The 15,586-nt window shown below is 42.5% G+C and overlaps 1 protein-coding gene across 1 annotated transcript in view; it reads left to right on the top strand.

Annotated features, from left to right (window-relative positions):
• The window catches only part of pepd (peptidase D), a 41,698-nt gene that overhangs the window by 11,805 nt on the left and 14,307 nt on the right, over positions 1 to 15,586 (top strand). Inside the window, exons 5-8 of the mRNA XM_018734401.2 lie at positions 936 to 983; positions 1,370 to 1,431; positions 2,992 to 3,036; positions 10,212 to 10,287. Of these exons, the coding sequence (XP_018589917.1) occupies positions 936 to 983; positions 1,370 to 1,431; positions 2,992 to 3,036; positions 10,212 to 10,287 (231 nt within the window). The remainder of the gene's footprint in view (positions 1 to 935; positions 984 to 1,369; positions 1,432 to 2,991; positions 3,037 to 10,211; positions 10,288 to 15,586) is intronic.

The following is a 15,586-nucleotide window of genomic DNA, read 5'->3' as shown; positions in this document are numbered from 1 at the left end:
TATAGCAATAGCTCCGCCCTCTGATTATACCATAACAGCCTCAATTTATTTCAAAATACATTTCCCCCAAAAATTACATCTAAAATAAATACTAAAACATACAAACAATACTAAACATTTTTTACTATAAAAATCCCTACATACATCTTATAAAAACATTTCACACTACACAGTAAAACACCCCTGCCTAGTTGGTTGTGCCCAAGGACTCCCCCCTAGATATACCCCAAATAGTTGACTCCATTGGGTTTACAACACAAGGCACCAAACACAACAGAACACCAGACAGCTACATGGTAAGGAAAAAGTCTACAGAAATGTTCTTCTAAAAACAATAAATACATTCACTCTCCACAACAGTACATATACCTGCCATATCTTTATAAAAGAAATATTAGTTAATGACAACCAGACAGATACCGGTAGGCCTTTCCCGGCACCCAATCTAGTTCAAACAAACAGTGTTAAATGGAATACAAAACCAGAACAAACAATTTAACAATACAAGATAAAATGCATGTGACAGGCAACAGCAACAAGGTTCAGCGTTACATTGATGGTACTTCGCCGGCATCTTGCTGATTCCTTGGAACCAACTTGCCTGTCACAGCTTAGTCTGTGACAAGTAGGATTTTATAATCAACTCTAAATGTGACCGGGAGCCAATGCAACGATTTAAGTGAAAACTCTGTACAAATCTACTTTAAACTGTGCTACATTAAAATTATAACAAATGTTCGATAACTGACAATAAGAAGAAATGTATAAGAATTGGTGCTGTGGCACTCAAATGTTAATCCTAGGAGCAGGATGCTGAAGGGAGCATTGGCCAATTCCTGGTAATCTCCTGTTCGCTGAACTCCTGAATGAACGTCTTTGCTTCATCCCGGAGTCATTCCAAAGTTTATATTCATGCTTCTGTCTTCTGTACGCAGATTTCCAAAACTTTATCTGGCATGAATCCAGCAGTTCTTCTCACCCTGGTAAGAACAGTCTTCTTTCTCAGTGAGCCTCATATTTACAAATGTTACTTTTGTTTATTCAAATTATAGCCTGTGCATAATGTCTATGCTGATGTTCAAGCTAAAGTACATTTGTATAGATGCAGATTTTTGTGATTTCTTGTAAAAAAGGGACTTAAATTACTATTTTAATGCAGTTTTCTGCCAGTCACACTTTTTTCAGGTGTCACAAATGATTTTAAAGCATCACAGTATGCAAATATTTGCTTTAATTTCTTTTCCCCAACAGGTGTCAAATTCTTGGTCATTCAAAAAGTGTAGACACTAAAGCGAGGTTTTTAAGGAGGATATGCATTTTTTTTTTTTTTTTTTATTTTTATTTTAATCTACATGTGTTTCTCTTTCAGCGTGGACAGAATACTGATAGCGGGAGCATCTGTCGTGAAGCCTCATTTGAAGGCATCAGCCGGTATGTTCATTTTGGACCATTTATTCATCTTACGTTGTTCATGGTGCCTGTGCAATTTTAATTACCTGGAAGCCTGCAAAGGTTCATGCGTGCTAATGAATTTCATCTCATGTAAGTACCTTATGTGTTTGAAATGATCACATTGCCTGTAAGTCATTATTAACTCCTCCATTTATGGTCTTATCTGATTTAACCTTTACCTCTAAAGACATTACACACACACACGCACACGCGCACACACACACACACATTTTCAGAACCGCTTGTCCCATACGAGGTCACGGGGAACCGGAGCCAACCCAGTAACACAGGGCGTAAGGCTTTTAAATGAAATGCAATAATTGCACTCCGAATATCAGTTGCATTATTTTGTAATGGCAACTCCAATACAGTGCTACTGATGATCGGTTTCATTGCAGTAGGTGACTCATCTGTTCAGTGTGACCTTCTCCATGTGATGTACATTAACCATTGGACTCAGTACTAACTTATCACTTTGTGTTGTGTTAAAGGCATCAATTACTCCTGAAATATTAACATTTACATTCATTCATTTAGCAGATGTTTTTATCCAAAGTGACATGCGTCTCAGCAAAAAATACAATTTGTGCATTACATTAAGAGAAAGAGACATGGCTGTAGACATGTGACTCTTAAGTAAACCTAGTTTGTTACCTTCCACATGCTACACCGATGTTCATCGATCGACTAGGTGCATAAAATGCAGGATGGATGAATCCTGATAATCTATCAAATTAATTTTTTAATAATATGAACAATCACATACAATGCTGGAGTAGTGGCTGTATAAAGGCTTATCTGGTGATGCTAATGAAGTTACAGTGCATGAACCTTTACACCATAAAGCAATGGAACAAAACTGAAATAATGACAGAAATGCCTCTTTCAAAGAATAATTTGTCTGGGTGGTTTTAATGATGGGGGGAAAAAAATAATTTCTGAAGGGAATAATTATGCAGAGTTTAGCATTTAAATATATAAGGATCTTCATGATTTAATTGCATGCTGCTGTCCAGTCAAAGATGAATAAAGACACCAAGACTTAATCATTAATATTTCAGTGTCTGTATGTAAAGCAACAAAATTTTAAGGTGCTCCAATACATGAGTTAGTATTAAATTTAAAAGATAAATCTTCATTTGTAAAATTAGTGGGCACAGGTGCCTTTACCTTGGATGAACATGCTAATTACTTATCAGATCAGTGTTGTTGTATACTACTGTAGTTTAAAGTGTAAAGCCAAGAGGCACCAGAGCAGAGGAAACTATAGCCTCATGCTGTTACAATAGAAAGCACACCTGGGTGCTTCTCCATACCCACCAGGCATGTTCATGATCATCAGGTAGGGTAAAGATAATTATGGCAATTATGAGGTTTTGCTGATCTTAAGCCATTGAAGTTATGCTGCGACAGCACATCGGAAGACAAAGAATTCCTACGTGTGCTAAATAATAGATCATTTGCAGTGGTTTGGAATCATTTGAGCAGTAATTTCAGCCCTCATTTTAACACTTGGCCCTATATTTCCATGTACTTCAGATTCCAGGTGAACAACACTCTGCTGCACCCTGTGATAGTGGAATGGTGAGTAACATCAGTGTATTTACTATTCCTACAAGTCTGCTCCTACTCATCTCACCGCCAGGTCTGATATATGTCAGATTTACAATGGGGTTCTGTTACAACAACCTCATTGGAAGTCAACTTTGTCAGAAGTCATATAACCTTGTATATGCCACTATATAAACCATAAGGATATATGAACAATTAACAGGGTATGGCTAGTGGGACACGGTGAAAAGGTGTAGCTCTTCTCACAGATGCACAGTTTGTTCCTGGATGTGACCACAGCTGTGTGTGCTGTTTGTATGGTCTCCCAAGTTCCCCTCCAGCATTTTGTAGATGTGCTCATCAGTTGAGTTAGCAAAAGCATTTGCATTTACATTTACAAGGTACATTTCTCCAAAGCTGTTCACACTGATATAGTTCCCATTTATACAGCATGGTGGTTTTTACTGCATCTGTTCAGGATAATTGCATTGCTCTGGGGTACTGCAGCAGAAGGTGGGGTTCAAACCTGTAACGTCCAAATACAAAGGCGGCAACATTGACCACTATGATATCTGGTGCCACCAGCAGATGGGTGGATAAAGAGGTAGGCAGAGAATTCTTTAGGTGAGTCATGAAAATTATGTGATAGATTTAATATTAAGTAAGGTCTCCTGTTCTTACAAAGGATGGCATCATGACACATGGTTCCGAGTGTATTCACCATCTTTTGGTCACCGACGCTAGTGGTAATAGTCTGTGGTGCATGTTTCTGTGTAAAACTTTAGTTTTTTTTTTTGTGACTTTTTTCAATTTATTTTTCTGCTTGTCTGATGTAGCTTGGTAATGTTTTATTACCACTATGATCATTGTTGTTATGGGTGAAGGCATGTATATTTTTATGTGCAACAGACTTAGCATTTGTGGCTCTCTAGATTTTTAAGCACTGTATGCTGTGCTTTGGCTTTCATTCAGCCTTTATCATGTCCCACACCACTTTGCCTATGTAGGGGTGGCTTTTGTATGGAGGCTGGTGTGTTCGTCTTTGTGAAATGTTGCTGTGACTTTACTGTTGTATTGTCAAGGGTTACATTGTTTAATAGATTCTCTGGAATTGGTCTAATTCCGCCCCCCCCCCAGTCATTTAAAAGAACTGTATTAGTTTCTGAATTAAAGCTCTATTAAGATTATTCTGCTTTTACCTGTAGTATTTTTATTTTCTTGATTTTAAAACAAAAAAAAAGCTTAATTTTGAAATGGCTTTAAACAAAAGCTAGACATATGAATATATCCCATACTCCAGTGTCTGAACCCAGCTCGTAACTTAAAATCTATTGTTAAGGTGTGGGACTGGATACCTGTGTGATAGAAAGTATTTCTTAGGGGAGACTTTTAACTAACCCAAGATCACTCAAATTATACAAAACACAAGTAATATTCTATGGTTATTACATTGTTCTGTTATCTTCTCTTTTTTTCAAAGTATTTGTCCATACTCTCAACATTTATCAGGTATGACTGTAGCTATATTTTGACACTGAAGTGTATTATGGCGGGAGGGTTGTGGTGGTGCAGCAGGTTTGTCCAGTGCCCGCTGTGTGGCGGGTCTGCAATTCGAGCCCTGCTTGGGGTGCCTTGCAACGGAATGGTGTCCCATCCTGGGTGTGTCCGCTCCCCTCTAGGCCTTGTGCCCTAAGTTGCTGGGTAGGTTCCGGTTTGCCACAGCCCCGCTTGGAACAAGTGGTTGTTGACATTGCTTGGTTGGTTTGTGTGTTATGGGTGTTCTACCAGCTAATTTTTAAATTGTTGGCTGTTTAAGAGTAGTTTGTGCTGTTAAAACTTAAATGGAATGTCACAGTTGAAAGCACAAGTGCAGTAGTGCACATCATGACCATAGTTAATCAGTGGCTGGACTGAAGACTTTGGTACAGCTTAAAGTGTCTAAATAAGTAGGGAGACATTTTTACTGAATTTTATTGCAGAGATAACAGGTGAAGTTGACTTATCTTCGGAACTGAACCCCATCTTAAGTTGACTTCATTATAGCTCAAAAAAATCCTCTTTTGTATGAACCATAAAGATTTATAAAGCGTTAAAATGCATGAATGCTTTGTTGTATATTGGGCTTTGTTTTATATTTTTCACTAAATTCACATTCATTTTAAATGTATCTAAGTAAATTACCAAAAAAAAAAGTTGCATACAAATCACAATCACTGCTGGACCCCAAAACGCAAACCAATTAGAAATACAGTTCCATGTGGCACTGGGCAGCCCATGTTGGATGATGGAGCGGCTGGTGTAATGTCTAATAACCAAATGTCAAGATTCAAAAATAAGATTGATAGGATGGTCTTTGCAAGTCCAGGTTGTTATAAGTGACATGCTGTAATTTGAGGACCAGCTGTGTAATTAACACAACCTAGTGTCTTTCAGCAAATTCATTAGGCTTCCACACTTAGTTAATTTAAGTTAAAATTGTTTATTATTGGGCTTTTTCAAATTTGTATTATTCTTTTGTCTTTGCTAATATTTTGTATCAGGGCTTTTAACTTCCTTTGAACCCTGAATGAAACCAAAATAACACCAATGAAGCACAAAAATCTTGTCGACACAAGATCACAATGCCGAGTTTCGTGTACAGGGAGTACCCAGGTTATGAACATCTGACTTAACGTCCAACCCATACTTCGGAACCCCCTCAAAAAACTTAATATATATTTATTGAAGTTACATGAAATGATTTGTAATAACAAATGGGCGCTACTTTGTGATGCGCATCAAAACATCTACAGCATTTCGTCAGCACGTGAGCCCGAGGTAGGACTAAGGTTTCCTTTTCAGTGGGACCGTGTTGCTATTAGTTACTCTGGCTTTTTTTTTTTTTTAAAAAAAAAAAAAACATCCTCCTAACCATGGCAGTAAAATGCCAATGTGGTGCAAAGAAAAGGAAAAGAATAACAGTTGCAACTAAAGTGGAAACAATTAAGCTGTCAGAAAAAGAGGAAACGCCAACGAAGATGGGAGAAGCGTTAGGCTACAGTCGGTCAGCCCTCGGGACAATTGTAAAGGACAAAGCGAGACTAATGAAGCATGTAAAAAGCTCTGTCCTGATAATCTACCACTATCACTAAGCAATGCAATGGTTTAGTTATTGAAATGGAAAGGCTATTGATAATTTAGAGAATCAAAATCAACGTAGTATTCCTATTGCCTTGCTTTTGTGCAAGAAAAGGCTCTAAACATTTTCAGTGATTTAAAAGCTGCATGTACAACAAGTGAAGGTAAATGTGAGGAAGAACTTGTGGTGAGCAGGGGTTGATTCAGTCATTTTAAACTGAAGGCAAATGTGCACAATATTAAATTGCAAGGTGAAGTAGCGAGTACTGATATGTAAGTGCTACAAGTGATTTTCAGGAAATTTTGGCTGAAATTATTAACGAGGGAGATTATTTGCCAGAGCAAATATTTAATGTCAACAAAACTGAGTTGTTTGTGGGGGGGAAAATGCCTGAAAGGACATACATTTTAAAAGAGGAAAAAGTGCTCCAGACGTCAGATGCGAACCGTACATAACTTTTCCGACTTGCATCAAAATCCATCTTAAAGACAGACTTGGAAACAGAACTTGTTCGTAATCCAGGGACTGCCTGTAAATACAAACTGAAATGGTGTCCGTTCTCAGGAAGCTCAGCTCATGCGCCCAAATGTTTGAGTGTTCTTCCTTTAGGAGTAGTTACTGATCTGTGAAGGGGCATGAGAGGTACAAGTTCTACAAGTCTGATCAAAGCCAATGTCCAACAAGTAGGAGAATGAGGAGTATACAAAAAATCATGTTGCGTTCTTGACTGATAAGCTCAGAGAAAGTGACCGATTTTGAGTGGACCTGAAATCGTTTCATTTCAATGCACTCTTATTTAGAACATTACATTAATATTGTAAAGAGACCAAATCAGTCTGCTTTAACAAATAGAAGCACATTTAGATTTTAAAATCTATACGCTAGCTCAAGTAGGTGACCTCTTCAGAAGTCTGTGTATTCAAATTATCTGGTGAAGACCTGTTATGAGCGTTTTTAGTGTGCCGTGTATATGCCAGCTGAATCTATTGCTCCCTTTGGTGAAAGGAAAGTAAGATGCATTCTGAGACCACTCTGTGCTGTAACTCTGCATGCTGAAGGGTGAACCATTGTCCCCTGGTCCCTTTGTCTCCAGCAGTGAGCTCTGTATTTATTCATTTAGCAGACTCTTTTCTCAAAAGCAACATATATGTCAGAAAATACAATTTGTGCATTACCTTAGGAAAAAGACATAGTTTCAGATGTGTGATTCTTAAGTGCAGTTTCCTTCATCATATGCACCGACATAGCTGCATAAAACTTTGCCAGAATATTGCTGAATCTTAATCACCTTACTAGTAGATTTTCTTTTCTTTTTTGGAGATGGATATAATACGCATTGCATTGCAGGAGTGGCTCTGTAAAGGATTGATCTGAGCATGATCATGTATACCTTACAGGCATGTTCATTTATGCTTTACATGAACTTAGATCATGGGCGAAGTAAGTCTGGAAGAGATGTGTTTCAAGACCCTTTTTAAGTGTGGGCAAAGATTCAGGAGTTGTGAGCAAGAGGCAGAGGTTGCTTCGCTACAACACAGCCAGAACCATAAACTTTCATGCGTGGGACCACCAAATGGGCAGATGTGAAAGGGCATAGCAGTGTGGCTCGGGTGTAGAGAATGATCGAGTCCTGTAGATAACTTTGAGCAGTTCCATTGATGCATTTGTAGGCCATAACCAGGGTCTTAAATTTGATCTGGGAAGCCAATGCAGAGAAATGAGTAGAGGAGCTGCATGTGAACGCTTCAGCAAGTCAGTCAACTTGGGCAGCAGCGTTCTGTATCAGCTGTAGAGGTTTGATGGCAGCAGGAAGGCCAGATAAGAGCATTGCGGTAGTCCAGATGGGATGTCACCTGGGCCTGGACAAGTAGTTACGCAGAGTCGGTTGTGAGATAAGGGTGGATCCTGCGGTTGTTACGTAGGCTACATCTGCAGGTCTGGCTTGTGGCTTCAGTGTGCTGAGAGAGGTTGACTCAGGTCTATCGCGACTCTCAGACTCTTAGCCGAGGAGGTAGGCAGAATGAATGAGTTGTCCAGTTTGATCGCGAGATCATGACAGGAAGACAGGACAGCTGAGAGGTATATGAGCTCTGTTTTGGAGCGGTTGAGTTGTAGGTGGTGATCAGACATCCATGCAGAGATGGCCAACAGACAGGCAGTGATGTGTGTGGAAATGTCTGATGCTCCAGGTGGAAAGGAGAGGAAGAGCTGGGTATCATCAGCTTAGTAGTTGTATTTGAATCCATGGGACACAATGATAGGGCTGAGGGAGGAGGTATGGATTGAGAAGAGCAGGGGACCCAGTATCGAGCCCTGCGGGATGCAAGTTCAGAGAGGCAGAGGAGAAGAATGAGAGCCCTGCCAGACTGCATGATAGGATCTGTTGGATAGGTAGGACTTGAACCATCTTAGTGCCATTCCTTTGATCCCAAGGTGACTGAGAGGAGAGTAGAATCTGGTGATTGACAGTGTCAAATGCTGCAGACAGGTCAAAGAGGATGAGGACCAAAGAGAGGGAGAATGCTGCTTGAGAGCATCAGACACTGCCAGGAGTGCCATCTCCATGGAGTGACCAACTTTCAATCCAGGCTGATAACCATTGAAGAGATGGTTCCAGGTGAGGAATTCAGAAAGTTGATCACAGGCTACTCATTCTAGAGAGTTTTAGACAAAGGAAAGGAGTGAGACTGTCCTTTTTGTTTTGGACTAAGTCAGGATCCAGAGAGCGTTTCTTGACCAGAGGTGAAATGAGAGCAGTTTTGGAGGCAGATGGGAAGCAGCCAGAGCAGAGCGAGGAGTTGATGATCTCAGTAATGAAGGTGGAGAGTTGCGGGGAGATGGTCTGTAGCAATGAGGAGGGGATTGGTTCTAACGAGTAAGTGGTGGGTCTGTGTGATATCAGGAGGTCAGAGACTTCAGATTCTGAGAGTTGCTTGAATCTGGAGAGCATATCTCTGCAGGGAAGTCCAGTGCGATCCGGGCAGGGTGGTGCTGAGAACTTGTCCATGATTACGTTCACTTTGTCTTTGTAAAACAAAGCAAAGTCTTTAGCAGCGAGATAAGCAGGAGGTGGGGGTAGCAGAGGACACAGTAGGGATGAGAAAGTGGTGAAGAGTCTGTATGGTTTGTTTAGTTGCAGATTGTGTTTTGTTGTGGAAGGAGGTCGTTTTAGCTGAGGAGACAGGAGAGTGAAAAGTAGCTAAGAGTTGTTTGTAGACATCCAGGTCTGTGTGTTTTTGAGTCCAATGGAAAAATTGAAGCAGGATGGAGGGTTTGACAGATGAGGATAAACCAAGGTTACTGTAGCAATGGCAGCGTCTGAGTCTCTGACGATGGTGATGTCTACGGCAACCAAACTGTGTGACATCTTTGTTTGACGCATGCTCCCTGGCGGAACACAATGGTAAAGGCAGACTTCATGTGGTGGACTTCCTTGTCTTCGCACCAAGAGGCAGCCGCTATGGGTCACCAGGTGCTATTTCAACCAGCCTAATTTACATCGTCTGAGTCCAAATTGAAATCAAAACTACTCCCACAGTGGAAACCAAAACAGACGCCATTTTAATTGAGTTGAGACACACCTACTCCACTAAACAGGACACAGTATTTTCACCTTTACACAAACCGCAAATTCACTTAAATATATTTACCAACAACTCCTCCAACACACAACCGATTGCTTCTATCTTAATGTACAACTACATGATGAGAATGCGCTTTGGGCTGTAGTGCTAGCAACAGATAAACGTGCCATAATCACAAACTGCAACAATGATTCTCTAACACCAAATATAATGTACAACAGCAGGACCGATGACTTGCACACTATTTAACGAGTGGTGGGAGGAGAGTCCTGATCGAAACAACTCCCACAATGGAACCCAAAACAGACTCCATTTTAATCTAGTCGACAGACACACCCACCCCACTAAACGGGACACAGCATTTTTGTCTTTACACGCACCCTGACAAAGTGCAAATTCATTTGTAAGAGGATTGGGGGAGCATGCAGGTGGACCAGACCATGATGGACCTAATGGACATCAGAGGAGTGAAAGCCCTGACTTCTTTCTTCCATCTTTCCCTGCAGCCGCCTGATTAAGACCGACATGGAGTTGGAGGTTCTGCGCTACACAAACCGCATCTCCAGCGAAGCACATAAAGAGGTGAAACCCTGATCATGGGTCTGTCTTCTCTCCTTTCTTCTGATTTTCTAATTCCCAAACATCAGTCTTTTCAGTAGCACAAATACCATGTCTCTCATCAGTTGACTGCACTTCATTTTAGGTAGCAATATTTCTTAAAGTTTGAAGGATGTAAGGGTCAGATTGAGCCTTTTGATCACAAGACTGCAGCCTTACCATGAATCACTTCTCCTTGCAACAGTATGGGTGTGTTTGGGGAGCTGCATTGTGCCATTTAAATCATGAAGATCCTGGAGCTCTGTTCCAGCAGAATTCAGCTGTAGGACAATACCATCTTTTTGAGAACAGTGCTGAAGTCATATATAAAATGTGGCGTAAACTGAAGTTACATAGATTCTATGCCATCTAGACATGAAATCTTGATGGCCCCCATGTGGAAGTGCAGAGTGGTCAGAGTAGGGACGTGAAGAAATAGAGGCCTAAAAAAGATTAATGGGTTATAACAGAATAGGAATTGATTGTTAAAAATACAGTATGGGGTGATTGTAAGAGGGTGAAATAGCCATTACAATGAACCTCAGTTTAATATTCCCAAATTACTGTAGAGTGGTTTGCTTGCTAGTAATTTTTGGTGCAACTTCACATCTGATCAGTTTACTTGGACCGGGACTGATTATTCTAATATCGTTTTAGATGTTCAGAATTAGACAGGAACATGTTAAGAGGCTGTTTTTGGCATTGTGCGTCTGTTTCTGTCCTTGTTAATGTCAATGCCTGATTGTGGTATTTGTTGCCATGGTAGCTGCTCATTACAAAGCTTCTCAGTCAGTGAATGAGTTGGTGTTTCTTTAATTTTCTTGACACTTATTTTCAGTTATATTTGCTGACCTGGCAGATAGTCATGCAGCAGATGCACTATGAAAAATGTTTGACCTTAGAGGTCCTACAGTACATTGCGTGAGAAGTCTGTTCAGCCAGGACTCAGGATATGTATGGTGTGGGCAATCCTGGGTATGGATTAGGGATCTGATGAAAGTTGCATAAAATGAACTTTGATATCAAAGTGTACAGTGAGTAATGAAACTGTCCAACGTATATGAGAATTTAATTTCAATATGTGTATGCATTGTTCTGACTTTGCCAAAGAATTTACTCATGCAACATTTTGTTTTATTGCATAAGAAAGAGTTAGATGCTACAGTCAAACACTTGAGCCTTTTGAGCTTTTCTTACTGTAATCAGGGTAGAGTTTACAGTGAAAGGATAAAGAGACTGCTTTGCAATAACCTTTTCATCTTTGCAAGATGTTTCTTTGTTGAATGTTTGTCATTGTGTATTATGTTTTGCTTTAGAGGTTCATTGCTGCAGTTCATTGTGATTCCTTTTTGCTACTGCTATATCCCAATGTGCATTCTTCTTGTATAGTTGTGCAGAGAGATGGAAGCAATCGGTTGTGCGTTTGTGCAGTTGTATGTATTCATTTCATTGAACTTCAGTTTGTTAGGGTGTGTTTAAAGGTAAAAATACCGTGTCCCATATTGTAGAGTGGGTGTGACTGTCGTTGCGATTAATTGCATCTGTTTTGGGTACCATTGCCAGAGTAGGTTCGATTTGGACTTGCAGCTGACATGAATTAACCTGGTTCAAATAACAGCTGGTGACCCATAGCAGCAGCTTCTTGGTGCGAAGATTTGGGGTGCAAAGACAAGTTAAAGTAGTTTTTGTCATTCCTCTATACAGCTTGTGTACAGTAGAACGAGTTGTTGTTTCTTCAGAGACCATGGTGCAACACAGAACATAGCACAAGACAATAAATAAATACACAGGACAGGACATGGATGCGGGTATGGCTGCGAGCTGTAGGCAGCTATGGAGTAGTGTAGTGCTGAGTTAATTGTTCGACGGAGCTAGGTGAGCGTTGGGAGGCAGCTAGGTGTTGAGTAGTCTGACTACTTCAGGAAAGAAACTGTTGCGGAGTCTGCTGGTGGTGGCGCGGATGCTCCGGTACCTCCTGCCAGATGGCAACAGGGCGAAGAGTCCGTGAGAGGGATCGTCCACAATGCTGGTGGCCTTACAGATGCAGCGGTTTTTGTATGTGGAGTCGATGGCAGGAATACACATTGATAACCAGGGCAATACTCCCTTTCGCAACCACAAGGTCGTCCGGTCTCCTCAGCTCACCCCCGTGCCTGAGGGTCGGTTCCTTGAACACCTCGAGGGTGCACAGCTTGTCGTGGCGGGCAATCCTGGAGCCTTGGACTGCAGGACACTGCCCCAAGATCTGCCAACATGTTTCCACAGACAAGTGGCACCCCCTGCAGGACTTCTGACCCAACCGAGCTCCCCTGGTCAGGACCTCTCTCGTGGGGTAGACGTTGGCCCGGAGGAGCAGCGCCACAATGAAGTGACGCTCCCTAAACCCCTTGGGTCTAGATAGCAACACGTTGCTGACGGGGTCACCCCAGAACCCCACGATACCCCTACCCTGCAGGGGGAACACCACACCTGGCCGCCTCGGCATGCTTCCAGTCACACGGGACCGGACACCTGGCCCTGTCTTCGGGGGGGACCCTGTCGTCACCAGACAGTCGCGGTCTGTCCTACTCCACCCCGCACCCTTTGGCCCACAGCCTCTGGAACTTGCGCTCTGCCCCCCAAGGTCAGTACCACGGCCCTCGTCATCTCATCCGCAGAGTTGGCGAGGCGGTACAGCCGACGTGCTTGGATGGACAGGATGAGGTTCTCCAGTTTAGTTATGCCGAGACTGCCATCTTGCTGTCGTGAATACAGGATGCCGTTGCAGATCGAGGTTGGGAGGTGCAACCAACTCCTCACGGCCCTTCTTATTATCCCGTCCAACGCGGCCAGTGTGGTTCCCAGGCAGCTGCAATGATCCAGCAGATAGATCAGCTGCGGGATGGCAGAGGAGTTCAGGATCATTACTTTCTGCCAAGGCTTCAGTAGCGCTTTCCCGATCCTATCCGGCCAAGTCTGCAGCTGGCTCGTGAAATCCAGCTTCATCACTCCCCTTCACGGGCTGATCCTGATGCCCAGGTATTTCACTGCATCTTTCAGACCGACCCTGGGGATCTCTGCGCCATCTATGTGTCAGGCTGGGGCATCATTAATCATGAAAGACTCTTTCAAAGTCTCAAAGACTGGAGCACAAAGCCGTGGCACTTGCATAACTGCACCCTGAGCCCCTTGAGCTGGCAGAATTTCTTGAGGATAGCCAGATTCCCTGACATCCCCTCCCATGAATCGCTGACTATTGCCAAGTCATCTGCAAGTGCCAAGAAGGTCAGGTGGGTCAACCCCACACTGTATCCACAGCCAAGCTCCTCTAGCACCTGGATGAGGGGATCCAGGGCTAGGCTGAACAGCAGGGGAGACAGAGGATCTCCCTGCCTCACTCCCACCTTAATCTCGATCTTGGGGGTACGCACCCCATTGATCTCTATCTCAGTTGTGCAGTCCTCGGAATTCCGAAGAATCCCTATCGTGCTGGTCGACTTTCCTCTGCTGCAGCACGCCCAAGATGTGCTCGTGTGACACGGAGTCGTCTTGCAGGAGTCCACCAAGAGAGGCCTCTGCCACTCTTTGAATCCTGCTATCACCATTGTGTTCTGCAAGGGATCATGCATCGAACATGCCAAACATCAAAATTGTCTATGGCAATCAAACTGTGTGACATCACAATCATCAGAGACTTAAATGCTCCCACTGCTACAGTAATCTGGTTTATCCTTATCTGTCAAACCTCTCCATGGGACTCTGGAACTACTAGTCTGCTGTGAGAAAGGTTAAATTCATACCAACCTATGCCTCCCATCTCTCACTGGACCTCTTGGCCCCAACTGAAACCTGGATTACCCCAGACAACACAGCCATACGCGCAGCCCTCTCCACTAAGTACTTTTTCCCCGACACCCCTTGTCCCTCCGGCAGAGGTGGAGGCACAGGCCTGCTCATCTTTACCTGGTGGGAATATTCTGTTTTCTCTCCCACCTACATGACCTGTCCTCCTTTGAATTGCATGTTGTAGCCATCACTGCCCCAATCAGCCTTGTTGTGGTTATTCTGTACTGCCCCCATGGCCCTCTTGTCTGCTTCCTGGATGACCTCGACATCTTGTTGAGCTCTCTCCCAGGGTACAACACTCCTTTGATTCTCCTAGGTGACTTCAACCTACATGTTGAAGACATTCATGCAACTGGCCTTTTGCTGCTCCTGCAGTCTTTGACTGCTCCCTGTCCCAGTCCCTGCTACTCACAAAGCTGGCAGTCACCTTGCCTTTGTCTTTTCCCGTAACTGTGGCTGGTCCTGTCCTCTCTGTTACTCCGCTCCATGTCTCTGATCATTTCATCATCTCCTTCCAACCATGCCTCATCACAAATCCCTCTCCTCCTCCTGCACCCTTTTGCCATAATGTAAAATCTCTTGCCTTCCTGCCTTGTCTCTGCCACACTCTCCGCTCTGTTTTGCTGCACATTTCTCAGATCTATCAACACAAAATGTCACTAACATTTTTGTCTCTGCCCTATCTTCCTCACTTCTCTCTCTCTCTCTGTTCAATAACTTTCAGAGTAGCACACCCTAGTGCCACCCCATAGCTGACTGATACATTACGTGCTAACATGACCAAACTGGCTGCAGAGCGACAATGGTGAAAATCCAAGACTTGCATGCACCTAGATGTCTGTAAACAACTCTTAGCTACTTTTCACTCTGCTGTCTTCTCAGCTAAACCGACCTCCTTCCACAACAAAATACAATCTACAGCTAAAAAAAAAACCATACTTTTCGCCACCTTCTCTCCCCTACTGTGTCCTCTCCTGCCCCAATTGGTTCATGCAGTGGAAAGAAACTAACTGCCCTTCAGTATTACACATCTGCATCTAAGTTTCTCTTCCTGCTAATGTAATGCACTTGTATTTTCTATGAGATGTACGTCACTTTGGAGAAAAGCATCTACTAAATGAATAAATGCCAGTCCATTTAGAATATTTCTTCTTGCTAGAACAGTGGTTTGGTAGATACATTCATGTCTCCCACCCCCCAATCCTGAAATACTAATGAAACTGGAAAGAATGTAAAAGAAAATGCAGCATTTTAATTGAGGTAAAATAACAGCTCAATCAGCTAACAACTTAAGTGGAACTTTCACCAATCATACCACCCCTCTTAAAGATGGGGAACCTAGGTCCATCTTCACCTCTTCTGGGTGCTTCAGTGGCTGTAGTAGCTACTTTTAGACTAGATTGTTTTCTAATACATTTATTTATACATTAAAAATATTAAGTAAATATGCAGAAAAACA

Source organism: Scleropages formosus, chromosome 5 (assembly GCF_900964775.1).
Source record: "Scleropages formosus chromosome 5, fSclFor1.1, whole genome shotgun sequence".
NCBI classification, from domain to species: domain Eukaryota; kingdom Metazoa; phylum Chordata; class Actinopteri; order Osteoglossiformes; family Osteoglossidae; genus Scleropages; species Scleropages formosus.
Note: the sequence above shows the minus strand (reverse complement) of the source record. Positions and strands in the feature narration are given on the sequence as shown.